General features: G+C 41.4%; 1 protein-coding gene across 3 annotated transcripts in view; it reads right to left on the reverse strand.

Moving 5' to 3' along the window:
* Nucleotides 1-599: 599 nt before the first annotated feature.
* Nucleotides 600-15678, reverse strand: part of LOC138642125 (collagen alpha-1(VI) chain-like) — a 66260-nt gene continuing 51181 nt past the window's right edge. For all 3 annotated transcript variants that reach the window (XM_069730061.1, XM_069730060.1, XM_069730062.1), the window contains one exon: nucleotides 600-1269. In XM_069730061.1, coding sequence (XP_069586162.1) covers nucleotides 668-1269 — 602 coding nt within the window. In that variant the 3' untranslated portion in view covers nucleotides 600-667. The remainder of the gene's footprint in view (nucleotides 1270-15678) is intronic.

Consider the following 15678-nt stretch of genomic DNA (forward strand, 5'->3'; position numbering starts at 1 on the left):
ATCCAAACCTGAACCCAATAGAAAATCTTTGGAGGTAGCTGAAACTCAACATTGCCCAAGCAACAGCCCCAAAACCTGAAGGATCTGTATGGAAGAGTGGGCCAAAATCCCTGCTGCAGTGTGTGCAAACTTGGTCAAAAACTACAGGAGACGTCTGACCTCTGTAATTACAAACAAAGGTTTCTGTACCAAATATTAAGTTATGTTTTTTATTGCATCGAATACTTATTTCATGCAATAAAATGCAAATGAATTATGTAAAAATCATACTATGTGACTTTCTGGATTTTTTTTTAAGATTCTGCCTCTCACAGTTGAAATGCACCTACGATAAAGATTACAGACCTCTCCATTTTTCGTAGGTAGGAAAACTTGCAAAATCAGCAGTGTATCAAATACTTATTTTCCCCCCTGTGTGAGGTTGTTGGGCTCGGGATACACCTGTGGCCTGTCTGTGTATCACAAGCCATACTCCGACCATGTTTTATTGATGTCTAAATTTGGCCTTTGGAGGAGTGCATGCTTGAATATTGTGCTAAAATGGGATCGTTATATAAAATACTACTTTCAAAAAGGACAAACCATATTTCTATATTTCAAGACATTCTTTATTTTAAAGTCATTGCTGTTTTCTCTACACAAATACAAGTAATGAACATGTTAAAGCTCATGTTATTTTCTTTAGAAAACTTTGTAAGGTGCCTCTTCTTGATAGATCATTATATTCGGAGACACGGAAAACTTTATTCTCAATAGAATTAAAATTGAAGTTATTTACCTTTCCGCTCACTAACTGACAAATGCCAATTTCATGAAAGGTGCCGACAGTTACTGCAAACAGTTCAGTCCTGGGATTTAAGGTTGCTGCTGCCTGTGCCGCAATTTGGTTTTGGGCAATCCCTGAAGATTTACCATCAGAAAATATTATAACTTTTCTCTTTACATTGGGTCTCCCACTGCTACTGAAATACTTCAGCAGGTACTTTAAAGCATCTGGTAGGTCTGTGGACTCATCTATATATGTAACTTTAGACAAATTGGAGATTGCATCCTCTAAGTTGTCAGTTAAAGGTACTTCAAGCCTTTGTGTCCCAGTATTGCTGTACTGAATCACAGCCAGTCGTAGCATTCTGTTGATGTTCATGTCTTCAGAGAGGATCTTAGCAGTTGTGATCTTTACAAATTCTTTTACTTTTTCAAAGTTGTTGTAGCCAACACTGCTGGAACCGTCCATCAAGAACACGATGTCAGAGGGTTCATCAAACTCAACTGCAAAAAAATCAAAAGCAATCTTTAACACTGATGACCTATCCTTAGCATAGCAGAGGAAAAAACAACCGCACTCCACTCTTATGGATTATTGAAGTCAACAATAAAGTGGCTTTTTATTTGTGCAATGCAATTCATATACTAAAGTGGGCACAAAGATGTGAAGATTACTGCAACAAATCTGTACATTTCAACCTTTCCCAGGTCTTTTCTGTGTTTTTCAAATAATGTTTTTATTAACAATTTTCAGATTACAAAAAATCGTTCTATATATAACCTTCATGAAATATGATAATCAAGTACTATAAATTACTGTGCAATAGGTTAATTGACAATAAAGTAAACCTTAACAGTGGCATCAAATGAGCGTCAATAACAACAGTTGCCCATGTTTCCTCCTCTCTCCCGTCAAGGAGAAATACAGTGATTGTGGAAGAAATAGTAGTTGGGAATATAGTAAGAGAGGAACTCATCCTCATGGCTTGTGTCTCAATGTTGTAGACATAATCTGTAGTAAAAAACTAAGGTAACATTATTGGAGGATCTCCCATCAACAGCCTTTGTTGAAAACCTGTAGTTCGTCCAATTCTATCCTGCAAGGATTTACGAATGTAGCGAGGTAAAAGTTCTAAAAAAAATTTCCAAATGTAAAAAAAATTGAACTATTTGTTCCCTTTGAAGAGATGACTCCACCCAGTGCATCGTCATCAAAAAGGCAACTTTTTCCAAAAAAATTGTATGGAGGGGGTTGCTGACTAAGCCATGTGGGAGGAATTGTTTTGGATCTTGCTGCTGCTATCATGTGTAAAAGTTTCCTTACACCAGGATTGTATCAATATGTTTCAGCCTCTAGATATCCAAAAATGGCCCATATAAGACCAAAAGGGTCTGATCAAATTGTGCAGGTGAATGGATACAAAACCATGGATCTTTGTCCAAAAAGACTATGTCTGAGCAAGACCACATGCAGTGGTACAGGTCAGCCTCGGAGAATTACACTTGAAACAAGTTGATGTAAGGAAAATACCCATCATATGTCCTCTAATCGGGTTATATATGCCCGATGACAGAGATTGAGAAGCATTTCTGTATATCACGCTGAAGGATGAAAATATGTCTATAATAAAATCGCTGTAATTATGGTTGGTGTATTGAGTTCTGGTATATCCCTCAAACCAGGGTCGGCGTTAGGGGCAGGCAGACCAGGCAGCTGCCTAGCACCCTCGCTCCTCTAGGGGCCCCCAGCCAGTGATGTGCTGCTAGCAGCACACCACTCGACCACTATGGGGCCCGGCTCCACCCCCATCGCTTATTCAACTTTTCAGCATCATAGACGCTGATACAGTTGAAAGCAGTGATGGAGCAGAGGGCATCAGATGATGCTCTCTCCCATCATTCCCCTCTACTTGTGACTCAGCGTGTTCTAGCAGTGGAGCTGATAAGACCGGAGCAGAGACTGGAGCAGCGCAGTGAACAAGGAGGAGGGGTGAGTATTGTGTGTGTATGCATTATTGTGTGTGAGTGTGGGGCTGCATTATACTGTGTGTGTGCTTGTCTTCACTATACTTTGTGTCTGTGTGTTGGGAGGGAGCTGCACTATACTATGTGTTGGGGGGCTGCACTATACTGTGTGTTCAGGAGCTGCATTATACTGTGTTGGGAGGCAGCTGCACTATACTGTGTGTTGGGAGGGAGCTGCAGTATACTGTGTGTTGGGAGGGAGCTGCACTATACTGTGTGTTGGGATGGAGCTGCACTATACTGTGTTGGGGGAGCTGCATTATACTGTGTGTTGGGTGAACTGCACTGTACTGTGTGTTGGTGGGGAGCTGCATCATACTATGTATGTGTGGGGAGCTGCACTATACTGTGTGGGGGGGCTGCATTATACTGTGTGTGGGGCTGCAGTACATTCTGAGGGGGCTGCAGTACACCCTGAGGAGGGCTGCATTATACTTTTTCAAGGACCATGGGGAGTGCATTATACTATATGTACAATATGGAACCTGCATTATTCTGTATAGAGGACTATCTGTGCCCATTATTACTCAATCCGTGTAAAGAAACTCGGAAACAAGCGTCTAATGACTTCATTATTGTCAATCACAGCCTGAACTCTGGGAAATGCTACCATTTTAAGTAAATTTGCTGTACCTAAATAAGAAAGCGTATAATGGCGCCATATCCTTAGGGTGGATTCTAGTCACTGAATGTAGCGATGTGGATGGTTTGCTTGTTAATGATCAGGCAAATTTGTCAATTCTGACCACTGTCACTTTATGAGGTAATAATTTTGGAGCGCTTCCATGGATCCCACTGATTCTGAGATTTGTAGTCAAGCCATATTGTTCTTTATGATAGTGGTAAAATTTCTTTGATGTAACTTGTGTTTATTTGTGGAAAAAAAAACAGAAATTTGTCAATTTTAAAAATGTCATTTTTAAACACTGAATTTTTATTCCCTTAAATCAGAGATAAATGTCATACAAAATAGTTAATAAATAAAATTTTGCACATATCTACTTTACATCAGCACAATTTTTGAAACCATTTTTTTTTTAGTTAGGAAGTTATAAAGGGTTAAAATTCGACCAGCAATTTCTCATTTTTACCAAGAAAATTTTTTACTGACCATCTCATATTAGAAGTGACTTTGAGGGGTTTATATTATAGAAAATACCCAAAATGACACCATTCTAAAAACTGCACCCCTCAAGGTGCTCAAAACCACATTCAAGAAGTTTATTAACCCTTCAGATGCTTCACTGGAATGTTTGGAATATGGGAAAAAAATGAACATTTCACTTTTTTTCACAAAATGTTTTATTTTATACCCACATTTTTTTTATTTACACAATGGTATCAGAAAAAAACGGACACCAAAATTTGTTGTGCAATTTCTCCTGAGCATGCCGATACCACATATGTGGTGGACTGCAGAACTTGGAAGAGAAGGAGCCCCATTTGACTCTTTGAATGCAAAATTTGCTGGAACAATTAGCGGATACCATGTTGCGTATAGAGAGCCCCTGATGTGCCTAAACAGTGAAAATCCCCCACAAGTGACACAAATTTGGAAACTAGACCCCTCAGGGAGCATATCTAGATGTATGGTAATCACATTGAACCCCCAGGTGTTCATGGAAGTTTATAATATTGAGCCGTGAAAAAAAAAAAAAAAAAAAAAATCACATTTTCCACACAAAAATGTTTTTACCCCAAATATTGCATTTTCAGAAAGGGAAAAGGAGAAATTGCACCATACAATTAGTAGAGCAATTTCTTCTGAGTATGCCGATACCCAATATGAGAGAGAAAACTACTATTTGGGTGCACGGCAGGGCTGGGAAGGAGCGTCATTTCACTTTTTGAACACATTTGCTGCAATCATTAGCGGATGCCTTTTCCGGTTGCCGAGCCCCTGATGTGCCTAAACAGTGGTAAACCCCCACAAGTGATCCCATTTTGTAAACTAGACCCCTCAAGAAATATATTTAAATGTGTGGTGAGCACCTTGAACCCCTGAGTGCTTCACAGAAGTTTGTAACGTTGAGCTGTAAAAAAAAAAAAAAAAATCACATTTTCCCCACAAAAATGTTTTTAGCCCCAAATTTTGCATTTTAATAAGGGTAACATGAGAAATAGCATCATACAATTTGTTGTGCAATTTCTCCTGAGTACATTGATACCTTATATGTTGGAGAAAACTACTGTTTGGGCGCAGGTAAGTGCTCAGAAGGGAAAGAGTGTCATTTGACTTTTTGAACGCAAAATTTGCTGGAATCGTTAGCAGACGCCATGTCCCATTTGGAGAACCCCTGATGTGCCTAAACAATGGAACCCCCCACAATGACCACTTTTTGGAAACTAGACCCTTAAGGAATGTATTTAAATGTGTGGTGAGCACCTTGAACCCCCAGGTGCTTCACATCAGTTTATTACTTTGAGTCATGAAAATAATAAAAATCACATTTTCCCCACAGAAATTTTATTTTAGTCCAATTTTTTGGTTTTCACAAGGGTAACAGGATAAATTGCACCATAAAATGTGTTGTGCAATTTCTCCTGAGTACGCCGATACCCCATATGTAGGGGAGTACTACTTTTGAGGCACAGTGCAAAGCTCAGAAGGGAAAAATATTGGAGTTCAGATTTTGTTGGAATAATTTGAGTGTTCCATGTCACATTGGCAGAGCCCCTTAGGTGCCAGAATAATAGAAAAGCCCTATATGTGAACTCATTTTACAAACTACACTCCCCAATGAATTTACCTAGGGATGCAGTGATCATATTGACATCACATGTGCCTCACAGAATTTTATACCATTGAGTGGTGAAGGAAGAATAAATTAAATTTTTACCACTAAAATGTTGTTTCAGCCCCAAGTTTTTAATTTTTCTAAGGGCTAATAGGAAAATATTTTACGACAATCTGAGGTCCATTTTTTCCTGAGTGCACCAATTCCCTACATGTAATTGGGAAATATTTTTCAGGCACAGTGCACAGTTAAGAAGGGAAGGAGCGCCAAACTATAGTGTAAACATTACGGATATGGTTTGCGGGTGCCATGACCCACTGGGTGAACCCCTGAATTGCCAGAACAGCAGAAACCCCCATATGTGACCTCATTTTACAAATTACACCTCTCAAAGAATTCATCTAGTGGTGCAGTGATTATATTGACACCACAGGTGTGTCACAGAATTTTATACAATTGGACAGTGAAGAAAAAATAATTACATTTTTACCACCAAAATTTTATTTTGGCCCCAGATTTTACAATTTTACATTTCACACAAGAAGTGGGTAAAAATGGCACCATAATTTACCCCTCAAATTCTACTGAATGTGGCAATACCCCATATGTGGCTGTACAGTACTGCTTAGCCTTATGGAGCGACTCGGGAGGAACAGAGCGCTATTTGCCTCCTGGAGCGCAGATTTTCCTAGAATAGTTTGTGGACTCCATACACAGAGCCCTAAGTGCTAGAAGAGCAGAATTCCTCCCTCAAATGACCCCCAGTTTGGAAATTATACATCTTTGGGAATTTATCTACAAGTGTCGTGACGATTTTGACTCCATGGGTGTTTTCCAAAAACAAGCAGCAATGAATGAGTGAAAATTGCAAACTGCCTTTGTAGTGACCAGTACATTGTAGTGACCAGTACCTTATAGTGACCAGTACGTTATGACCAGCTCATGTGTCTGGAGACATGCACCCATACGTTAGGCGGTCACTCATCGCTTCAGAAGTTCCAAACATTAACATTGTATGTGGTTTAGGTACACTGTTGGTGAGGGGTGCATTTGGATTTGGGAGCGCAGAATTTGCTGAATTTCTCTTGCGAGGAGCCATTTTGCTTTTAAAGAGTCTTTGTGCTACCAGAAACATGAAAGCCCTTATATGTCTGTTAACAGATGATGGCCATGAGTGGGTGTTAGGTGTCAGGATTCTCCCGCTGTACGAGATAGATCCCAAACCTTGTCTGCCTCTGCGGTCTCCCATTTAAGTCTGGCTGCTCAGATTGCTGTTCAGCATAGACGTCGTTCCCTGCGTCTTGCTCAGGCTCCTGGTATATGCTTGGTTACTGCTGGCTTTCCAGCCAAACCTATAGTAACCAGTGTTGCACAGATGCACTCTTGTGCTTTGGAGCCTAAGTCCAGAAATCACCTTACCATGTCTGTGATGTGGCAGCTCCGGATAGGCCTGCGGGCGATGTCATGGCCAGCTGGGCGTGAGTGTTTGGAGTGGAGCCTAATGTTTAAAAGGCTCTCAGAGGCACATGCTGGTACGTAGTATATTGCCCAGTGACGTAGTATACAGCACAGAGCCACGTAGTATATTGCCCAGTTACGTAGTATATTGCCCAGTGACGTAGTAACATAGTAACATAGTAACATAGTTAGTAAGGCCGAAAAAAGACATTTGTCCATCCAGTTCAGCCTATATTCCGTCATAATAAATCCCCAGATCTACGTCCTTTTACAGAACCTAATAATTGTATGATACAATATTGTTCTGCTCCAGGAAGACATCCAGGCCTCTCTTGAACCCCTCGACTGAGTTCGCCATCACCACCTCCTCAGGCAAGCAATTCCAGATTCTCACTGCCCTAACAGTAAAGAATCCTCTTCTATGTTGGTGGAAAAACCTTCTCTCCTCCAGACGCAAAGAATGCCCCCTTGTGCCCGTCACCTTCCTTGGTATAAACAGATCCTCAGCGAGATATTTGTATTGTCCCCTTATATACTTATACATGGTTATTAGATCGCCCCTCAGTCGTCTTTTTTCTAGACTAAATAATCCTAATTTCGCTAATCTATCTGGGTATTGTAGTTCTCCCATCCCCTTTATTAATTTTGTTGCCCTCCTTTGTACTCTCTCTAGTTCCATTATATCCTTCCTGAGCACCGGTGCCCAAAACTGGACACAGTACTCCATGTGCGGTCTAACTAGGGATTTGTACAGAGGCAGTATAATGCTCTCATCATGTGTATCCAGACCTCTTTTAATGCACCCCATGATCCTGTTTGCCTTGGCAGCTGCTGCCTGGCACTGGCTGCTCCAGGTAAGTTTATCATTATTATAATCATTATCATTAGTATACAGCACAGAGCCACGTAGTATATTGCCCAGTTACGTAGTATATTGCCCAGTGACGTAGTATACAGCACAGAGCCATGTAATATATTGGCCAGTTACGTAGTATATTGCCCAGTTACGTAGTATATTGCCCAGTGACGTAGTATACAGCACAGAGCCACGTAGTATATTGCACAGCGAAGTAGTATACAGCACAGAGCCACGTATTATATTGGCCAGTCACGTACTATATTGCCCAGCCAGGTTTGTCACAGGTTAAAAAATAAACATATACTCACCTTTTCGAGGGCCCCTTGTAGTCCACGGCAGCTTCCAGTCCCAGGGTTCGTATGAGCGCAGGACCTGTGATGACGTTGCGGTCACATGACCGAGACGTCATGGCAGTTCCTTCTCCCATACCATCTTTGCCACAGGAACATGCAACAGAAGATGGCGGCCGGCGCGAGCGACTACGGAGGGTGTGTTTCTTGTAGGTTTTGTATGCTTTATGGACAATGTGAATATGTGTTTACTAGATGGTGGCCCGATTCTAACGCATCGGGTATTCTAGAATATGCATGTCCACGTAGTATATTGCCCAGCCATGTAGTATATTGCACAGTCACGTAGTATATTGCCCAGCCACATAGTATATTGCCCAGCCACGTAGTATATTACCCAGCCACGTAGTATATTGCTCAGCCACGTAGTATATTGCCCACCCACGTAGCATATTGCCCAACCACATAGTATATTGCCCAATCACGTAGTATATTGCCCAACCACGTAGTATATTGCCCAGCCACATAGTATATTGCCCAGCCACATAGTATATTGCCCAGCCATGAAGTATATTGCACAGTCACGTAGTATATTGCCCAGCCACATAGTATATTGCCCAGTGACGTAGTATACAGCACAGAGCCACGTAATATATTGGCCAGTTACGTAGTATATTGCCCAGTTACGTAGTATATTGCCCAGTGACGTAGTATACAGCACAGAGCCACGTAGTATATTGCACAGCGAAGTAGTATACAGCACAGAGCCACATATTATATTGGCCAGTCACGTACTATATTGCCCAGCCAGGTTTGTCACAGGTTAAAAAATAAACATATACTCACCTTTTCGAGGGCCCCTTGTAGTCCACGGCAGCTTCCAGTCCCAGGGTTCGTATGAGCGCAGGACCTGTGATGACGTTGCGGTCACATGACCGAGATGTCATGGCAGTTCCTTCTCCCATACCATCTTTGCCACAGGAACATGCAACAGAAGATGGCGGCCGGCGCGAGCGACTACGGAGGGTTTGTTTCTTGTAGGTTTTGTATGCTTTATGGACAATGTTAATATGTGTTTACTAGATGGTGGCCCGATTCTAATGCATCGGGTATTCTAGAATATGCATGTCCACGTAGTATATTGCCCAGCCATGTAGTATATTGCCCAGCCACGTAGTATATTGCCCAGCCATGTAGTATATTGCCCAGCCACGTAGTATATTGCTCAGCCACGTAGTATATTGCCCAGCCACGTAGTATATTGCCCACCCACGTAGTATATTGCCCAACCACGTAGTATATTGCCCAACCACGTAGTATATTGCCCAGCCACGTAGTATATTGCTCAGCCACGTAGTATATTGGCCAGCCACGTAGTATATTGCCCAGCCACGTAGTATATTGCCCAACCACGTAGTATATTGCCCAACCACGTAGTATATTGCCCAGCCATGAAGTATATTGCACAGTCACGTAGTATATTGCCCAGCCACATAGTATATTGCCCAGCCACATAGTATATTGCCCAGCCATGAAGTATATTGCACAGTCACGTAGTATATTGTCCAGCCACATAGTATATTGCCCACCGACGTAGTATATTTCCCAGCCACGTAGTATATTGCCCAGTTACGTAGTATGTTGCCCAGTGACGTAGTATATTGCGCAGCCACGTAGTATATTGCCCAGTTACGTAGTATATTGCCTAGTGACGTAGTATATTGCACAGCCACGTAGTATATTGCCCAGTGACGTAGTATATTGCCCAGTGACGTAGTATACAGCACAGAGCCACGTAGTATATTGCCCAGTTACGTAGTATATTGCCCAGTGACGTAGTATACAGCACAGAGCCACGTAGTATATTGTCCAGTGACGTAGTATACAGCACAGAGCCACGTAATATATTGCCCAGTGACGTAGTACACAGCACAGAGCCACGTAGTATATTGCACAGCGAAGTAGTATACAGCACAGAGCCACATATTATACTTATATTTACTCAAAAATATACCTATAAAGAGATAAATCAGACAAACTGAACATTTTGCAGTGGTCTCTTAATTTTTGCCAGAGCTGTATTTTTAACAGCATGTCTACATTTAGTGAAGCTTTGTTGAGCTGGATTCAAAAGATTTGTTAGACAGCTTGATTTAAGAGAGATATGGTGTAAAGATAAAGGAAGAGGGTCATCTGTACTTGGTTTTGGGAGTAATATTATTATAAATAATCGATAAACTTGTTGATTACCAATAAACACTGAAGGAGACTGGTAAGTTTGGTATAATAACAGGCAGTACAAGTATATAATATTTGGCAGAATAGCCATCTGAACCTCATGATTTATTGTCTGATGCAGAAAATATTGACAGTTTCACTTCTGTTATAGGAGCATCAAGATCATTTGCTTGGCCAGTAGATAATTGGGGTAGAACTTGGGCAGTAAGAAATTAAATAATGAATTCTAGATCAGTAGGAGTAGCTCTATAAAAGTTCTCAATAGTTCAATAATTCAATAGTACTTTGCCAATTTTTTCTGTTTTGGTATATAGTTCTTGGGTGTTTGGATCTCGTAGGGCAAGTATAGGTTTGTGTGTAGAATAAGGACAAGTTGGTCTGGCCAACAGTGAAACTGGTCTATTGCCCCAACAATGATATTTGTTTTGGCTCCAGTGGACTTGACCATGGCTCTGTTGGTTTTGTTTTGCCAGTGGGCATGACCATGTAAGAAGCTTTCTATTAACTGTCTTGATTCTTGGCATTTCTGTTTTTCCTGGAGAGAGGGATGTGTTATACAGTGGAGAAAAAAAGTATTTAGTCAGCCACCAATTGTGCTAGTTCTCCCACTTAAAAAGATAAGAGAGGCCTGAAATTGACATCATAGGCAGACCACAACTATGAGAGTCAAAATAATCAAACAAATCCAGAAAATCACCTTGTCAATTACAGGCCTCTATCATCTTTTTAATTGGGAGAACTTGCACAATTGGTCGCTGACTAAATACTTTTTCCCCACTGTTTAAGCATGTTAGGTTTTGAGTAAGGGTACCGTAACACTATACGATTTACCTACGATCACGACCAGCAATACGACCTGGCCGTGATCGTAGGTAAATCGTAGTGTGGTCGCTGGAGAGCTGTCACACAGACAGCTCTCCAGCGACCAACGATGCCGAGGTCCCCGGGTAACCAGGGTAAACATCGGGTTACTAAGCGCAGGACCGCGCTTAGTAACCCGATGTTTACCCTGGTTACCAGCGTAAAAAAAAAAACAGCACATACTTACATTTCGGTGTCTGTTCCTTGCCGTCTGCTTCCCGCACTCACTGACTGCCGGCCGTAAAGTGAAAGCACAACACAGCGGTGACGTCACCGCTGTGCTCTGCTTTCACTTTACGGCCGGCAGTCAGTGAGTGCGGGAAGCAGACGGCAAGGGACCTGACGGACACCGGAATGTAAGTATGTGCTGTTTGTTTTTTTTACATTTACGCTGGTAACCAGGGTAAACATCGGGTTACTAAGCGCGGCCCTGCGCTGAGTAACCCGATGTTTACCCTGGTTACAAGCGAACGCATCGCTAGATCGGTGTCACACACCGATCTAGCGATGACAGCGGGAGATCCAGCGACGAAAGAAAGTTCCAAACGATCTGCTACGACGTACGATTCTCAGCAGGATCCCTGATCGCTGCTGCATGTCAGACACAGCGATATCGTAACGATATCGCTGGAACGTCACGAATCGTACCGTCGTAGCGATCGAAATGGCACTGTGTGACGGTACCCTAAGACATTATTAAATTTATGGAATTGCTCTTTAAATTTGCGTTTTTTCAACGCTGTATACTTAGTTATGTGACCTCTCATGACAGTTTTTGAGGTGCCCCATAGTAGAGTGGTGTTTTTGAAATATAATATATTATCATCTATTAAATTACTCCAATGCATATTAAGTAGCTAAAATCTTCAGACGTGGCAATATAAGAAGGGAATCTCCAAAATTCAGATCGTAATTGAGATGGGAGAGATTGGAGAGAGAGATTGGGGAATGGTCCAAAAATTAAGATGGAGTGTATTTCTGTGTTGGCTGATTGCTCAAATAGGCTTTCCAAGATAAAGAGAGAATATATTCTTGAAAAAGAATCATGTGCTGTAAAGTAAAATGTGTTTTCTGTAGTAGAGCTATACCGGAGTCGCCAAGGGACAATGCATTTAACATCTGGTAGAGCTGTTGAGTAGTCAATAAGGATTGAATACCACGATTTCATCTATCCATTTGTGGATCAATTACATAGTTTAAATCACTCCCTAGAATTATGTTTTGAGTGTTCCTCTGTTGTAGAATGACTAGAAGATTAGAAAGAAAAGTAGGTCTGATTAGGGGCAAATATATTTAATAGTATGTAATTGTGTCCAGCAATGTCCACAAATGACATAATAAATCTGCCAAGAGGATCAACTAATTCGTCATGAATTGTGTAGGGAAGATCTTTACAAATTAGGATAGCCACCCTTCTAGTTTTTGAAGAATATTCTGCCGAGGAGCAGAGGTCCAACAAAGAGGCCTTCATTGTGGAATTTTTCTCTTTCACCCAGTATGTCTCTTGTATGTAGATGATGTCAGGGGTCATACGTTTTAAATGATTAAGAACCTTTCTATGTTTAACAGGTGTATTCAGGCCACAATATAAACTTAAGATCAGTGGAGGTTGTATAATGTGGTGATGTATTGGTGTTTGATATACTCCTGTTTTGATGTCTTGACAAAACGTTTAGTCATGATTCTTCGTCCCAACGAGCAAAGAGAAGCTAGGCTTTGTTTAAAGTCTGCAAAGAAAGAGAGCCACACACCACTTGAGAACCTATGAAAAGGAAGAATGGGCATAATTAAATGAATATAGAAAAACATCAGATGGGAACAGATAAGAATAACCAGTTACTTCGATTAATTATACCAGGTCTTGTAGCACTTAACAGTGTAGACAAAGTAATGAAAGTCAGTTATGCTCTCACACTGAAATGATAGTGGTCATTCTTCATTTGGTAATCGGAAATGGAGGCGTGCATCTATCGGATCAATAAAGATGTGGGTGCTGCCATTGTCTTGGACTTTTAGTTTGGCTGGATACAATAGCTAGAACCTAATAGATGTGTCATAAAGGAATCAACAAATGGGTGAGAAGCCTTTACATTTTTGAGTCACTGAAGAACATAAGTCCTGAAAGATGAGGATACGGTTGTTTTGAATGGTTAGTGAGTTCATCCAACAATCCGACGGTACGTTCTCAAGATTTGTTATTTAGTGGACCAGCTTAGGAATCTAGCCTCCTTGTTCCCTATGAGTATCTATGCAATGGGATCTCTGAACCATCAGTAAAGCCGGAATGATAGGAAGTTGTAAAGCTTGTGTTAGATCAGTAGTGAAAAAGGTGGTTAGATCTCCAATTTTCTGGGACACCTATGAATTGGAAATTATTCCACCTTTCTCTGTTTTCTAGGTCCTCCACCTTGTCACGGGGGGAAATTTCTTCTCTTTCACTATTGGTGGATACCTGAGCCATAAAGGTGACGGTAGTTTCACAATCATTGACCCTGTTCTCCAATTCGTCAAGTTTTTGTGCATTTGTTGTAATCTGGGCTACAGCCAAATTAATGTAGGCATGGCAGACATCTAATCTCTTATCAAAGAGAGGTATGAGGAGTCTTAAGACTTCCTGAGCTGCTTACTGATTGTAGATTTTCTGTTGCAGGTGGAGCTGGAGGAGTCTGGCATGGTGACAAATTAGGCAGGGTATTGCCTCACCAGCTATAAGTTCAGACAAAGCCTCCTAATTTTCTGTTGTCATCTGAGACTTTGTCAGTAGTTGTTTACTTTTTAATATTTTTGCAATTTTTGATTTTTGGTAGGGTAGAAGAAGTTTTCCCAAACCGGTAGATCTGGTTGACATTTACAATATGAAGTGAGGTGACTTGTGTTCCTTAGACAAATATTTTTCCATGCCTATTGATATACAGGCTCCTTGACTGTGAGGAGGTGGTCAAAAAGTATGAAATATAAGGAGAGCGATTTCTTGTATTAACGAATCATAGGAGATGCATTAACATGCGCCATTAACAACTCAGAAAAATGTTACCAACAGTAATAATTTAAAAAATGTAAGATTTCTCTCCTATTCTCCATTTACTCTCCTCTTGAGTTGACAGGTGAGGCAAGGTGACTGAATTTATGTAAGTTCAGGAAATGACGTTGCCTGTATCGGTCACTGGGCTGTAGTTTTGTGCTACAATTGTAGATTGTTCAAATTCCAAACAATAATGTTCAGACTAGGGTGTCAAATTCTGATCTTGCTCAGAGAAAAAAGTAAAATGCTGTTTCATAATCAGTTACTTGTTGGCACCGCAGCAAGGCAAGGTGTCTATTTGTATATTAGCTGTAACCCAAGGTTCAGACATGTGAGTCATAAATCAACTAGATGGTGGCCTTGTTATGAGTAGTGTTGAGCATTCCGATACAGCGAATATCAGCCGAAACTCGATATTTGCAGTATCGGATTTCCGATACTGAGTTCCGATACTTTTAAGATATCGGAATACTGGACCCACCTGCCGGGGGTCTGTTTGGGCCTGACAGGGGTCTGTACGGGCCTGCCGGGGGTCTGTGCGGGCCTGCCGGGGGTCTGTGAGGGCCTGCCGGGGGTCTGCACGGGCCTGCCGGGGGTCTGCACGGGCCTGCCGGGGGTCTGTGCGGGCTGCCGGGGGTTTGTGCGTTTGTGCAGGCATCGTCCGATGGGACTACAAGTCCCATCGGGCTATGCCTGCTACAATGACAGTGATTGACACATTAGCCAATGATGGGACAGTAGTAGTCCCATCATCCAGCTAATGTGTTGAATGTAAAAAAAAACAACACAAACATGCATACTACATACAACATACTACATGCATACAACATACATACTACATACATACAACATACTACATACATACATACATACAACATACATACAACATACTACAAACACACTACATACATACTACATACGTACAACATACTACATACATACTACATACATACATACATACTACATACATACATACAACATACATACAACATACATACAACATACTACATACATACTGCATACAACATACTACATACATACAACATATATACATGCACAATCCACGTATAAGAAAAGATGAGGGCACTCACCGGTCTTCACAAGATTCAAACCTTTATTGGTAACATGTCCACATAAAATTCATGGCCGGAGGTGATGGAGCCTCAGCTCGTGTGAGCTGTTCTCCCCTGCTCACACGAGCTGCAGCTCCCTCACCTCCGGCCATGAATTTTATATGGACATGTTACCAATAAAGGTTTGAATCTTGTGAAGACCGGTGAGTGCCCTCATCTTTTCTTATACGTTGAATGTGCAGATATACGTCTAGTTTCAGAGGAGCACCTATGGTCTGGATTATATGGCGACGCAGTACAAGGCTCGTGACCAATACGCCCTGTTAGTGGTCTAAGTAAAACCTCTAAG

This window comes from Ranitomeya imitator, chromosome 6 (genome assembly GCF_032444005.1).
Source record: "Ranitomeya imitator isolate aRanImi1 chromosome 6, aRanImi1.pri, whole genome shotgun sequence".
NCBI lineage: Eukaryota > Metazoa > Chordata > Amphibia > Anura > Dendrobatidae > Ranitomeya > Ranitomeya imitator.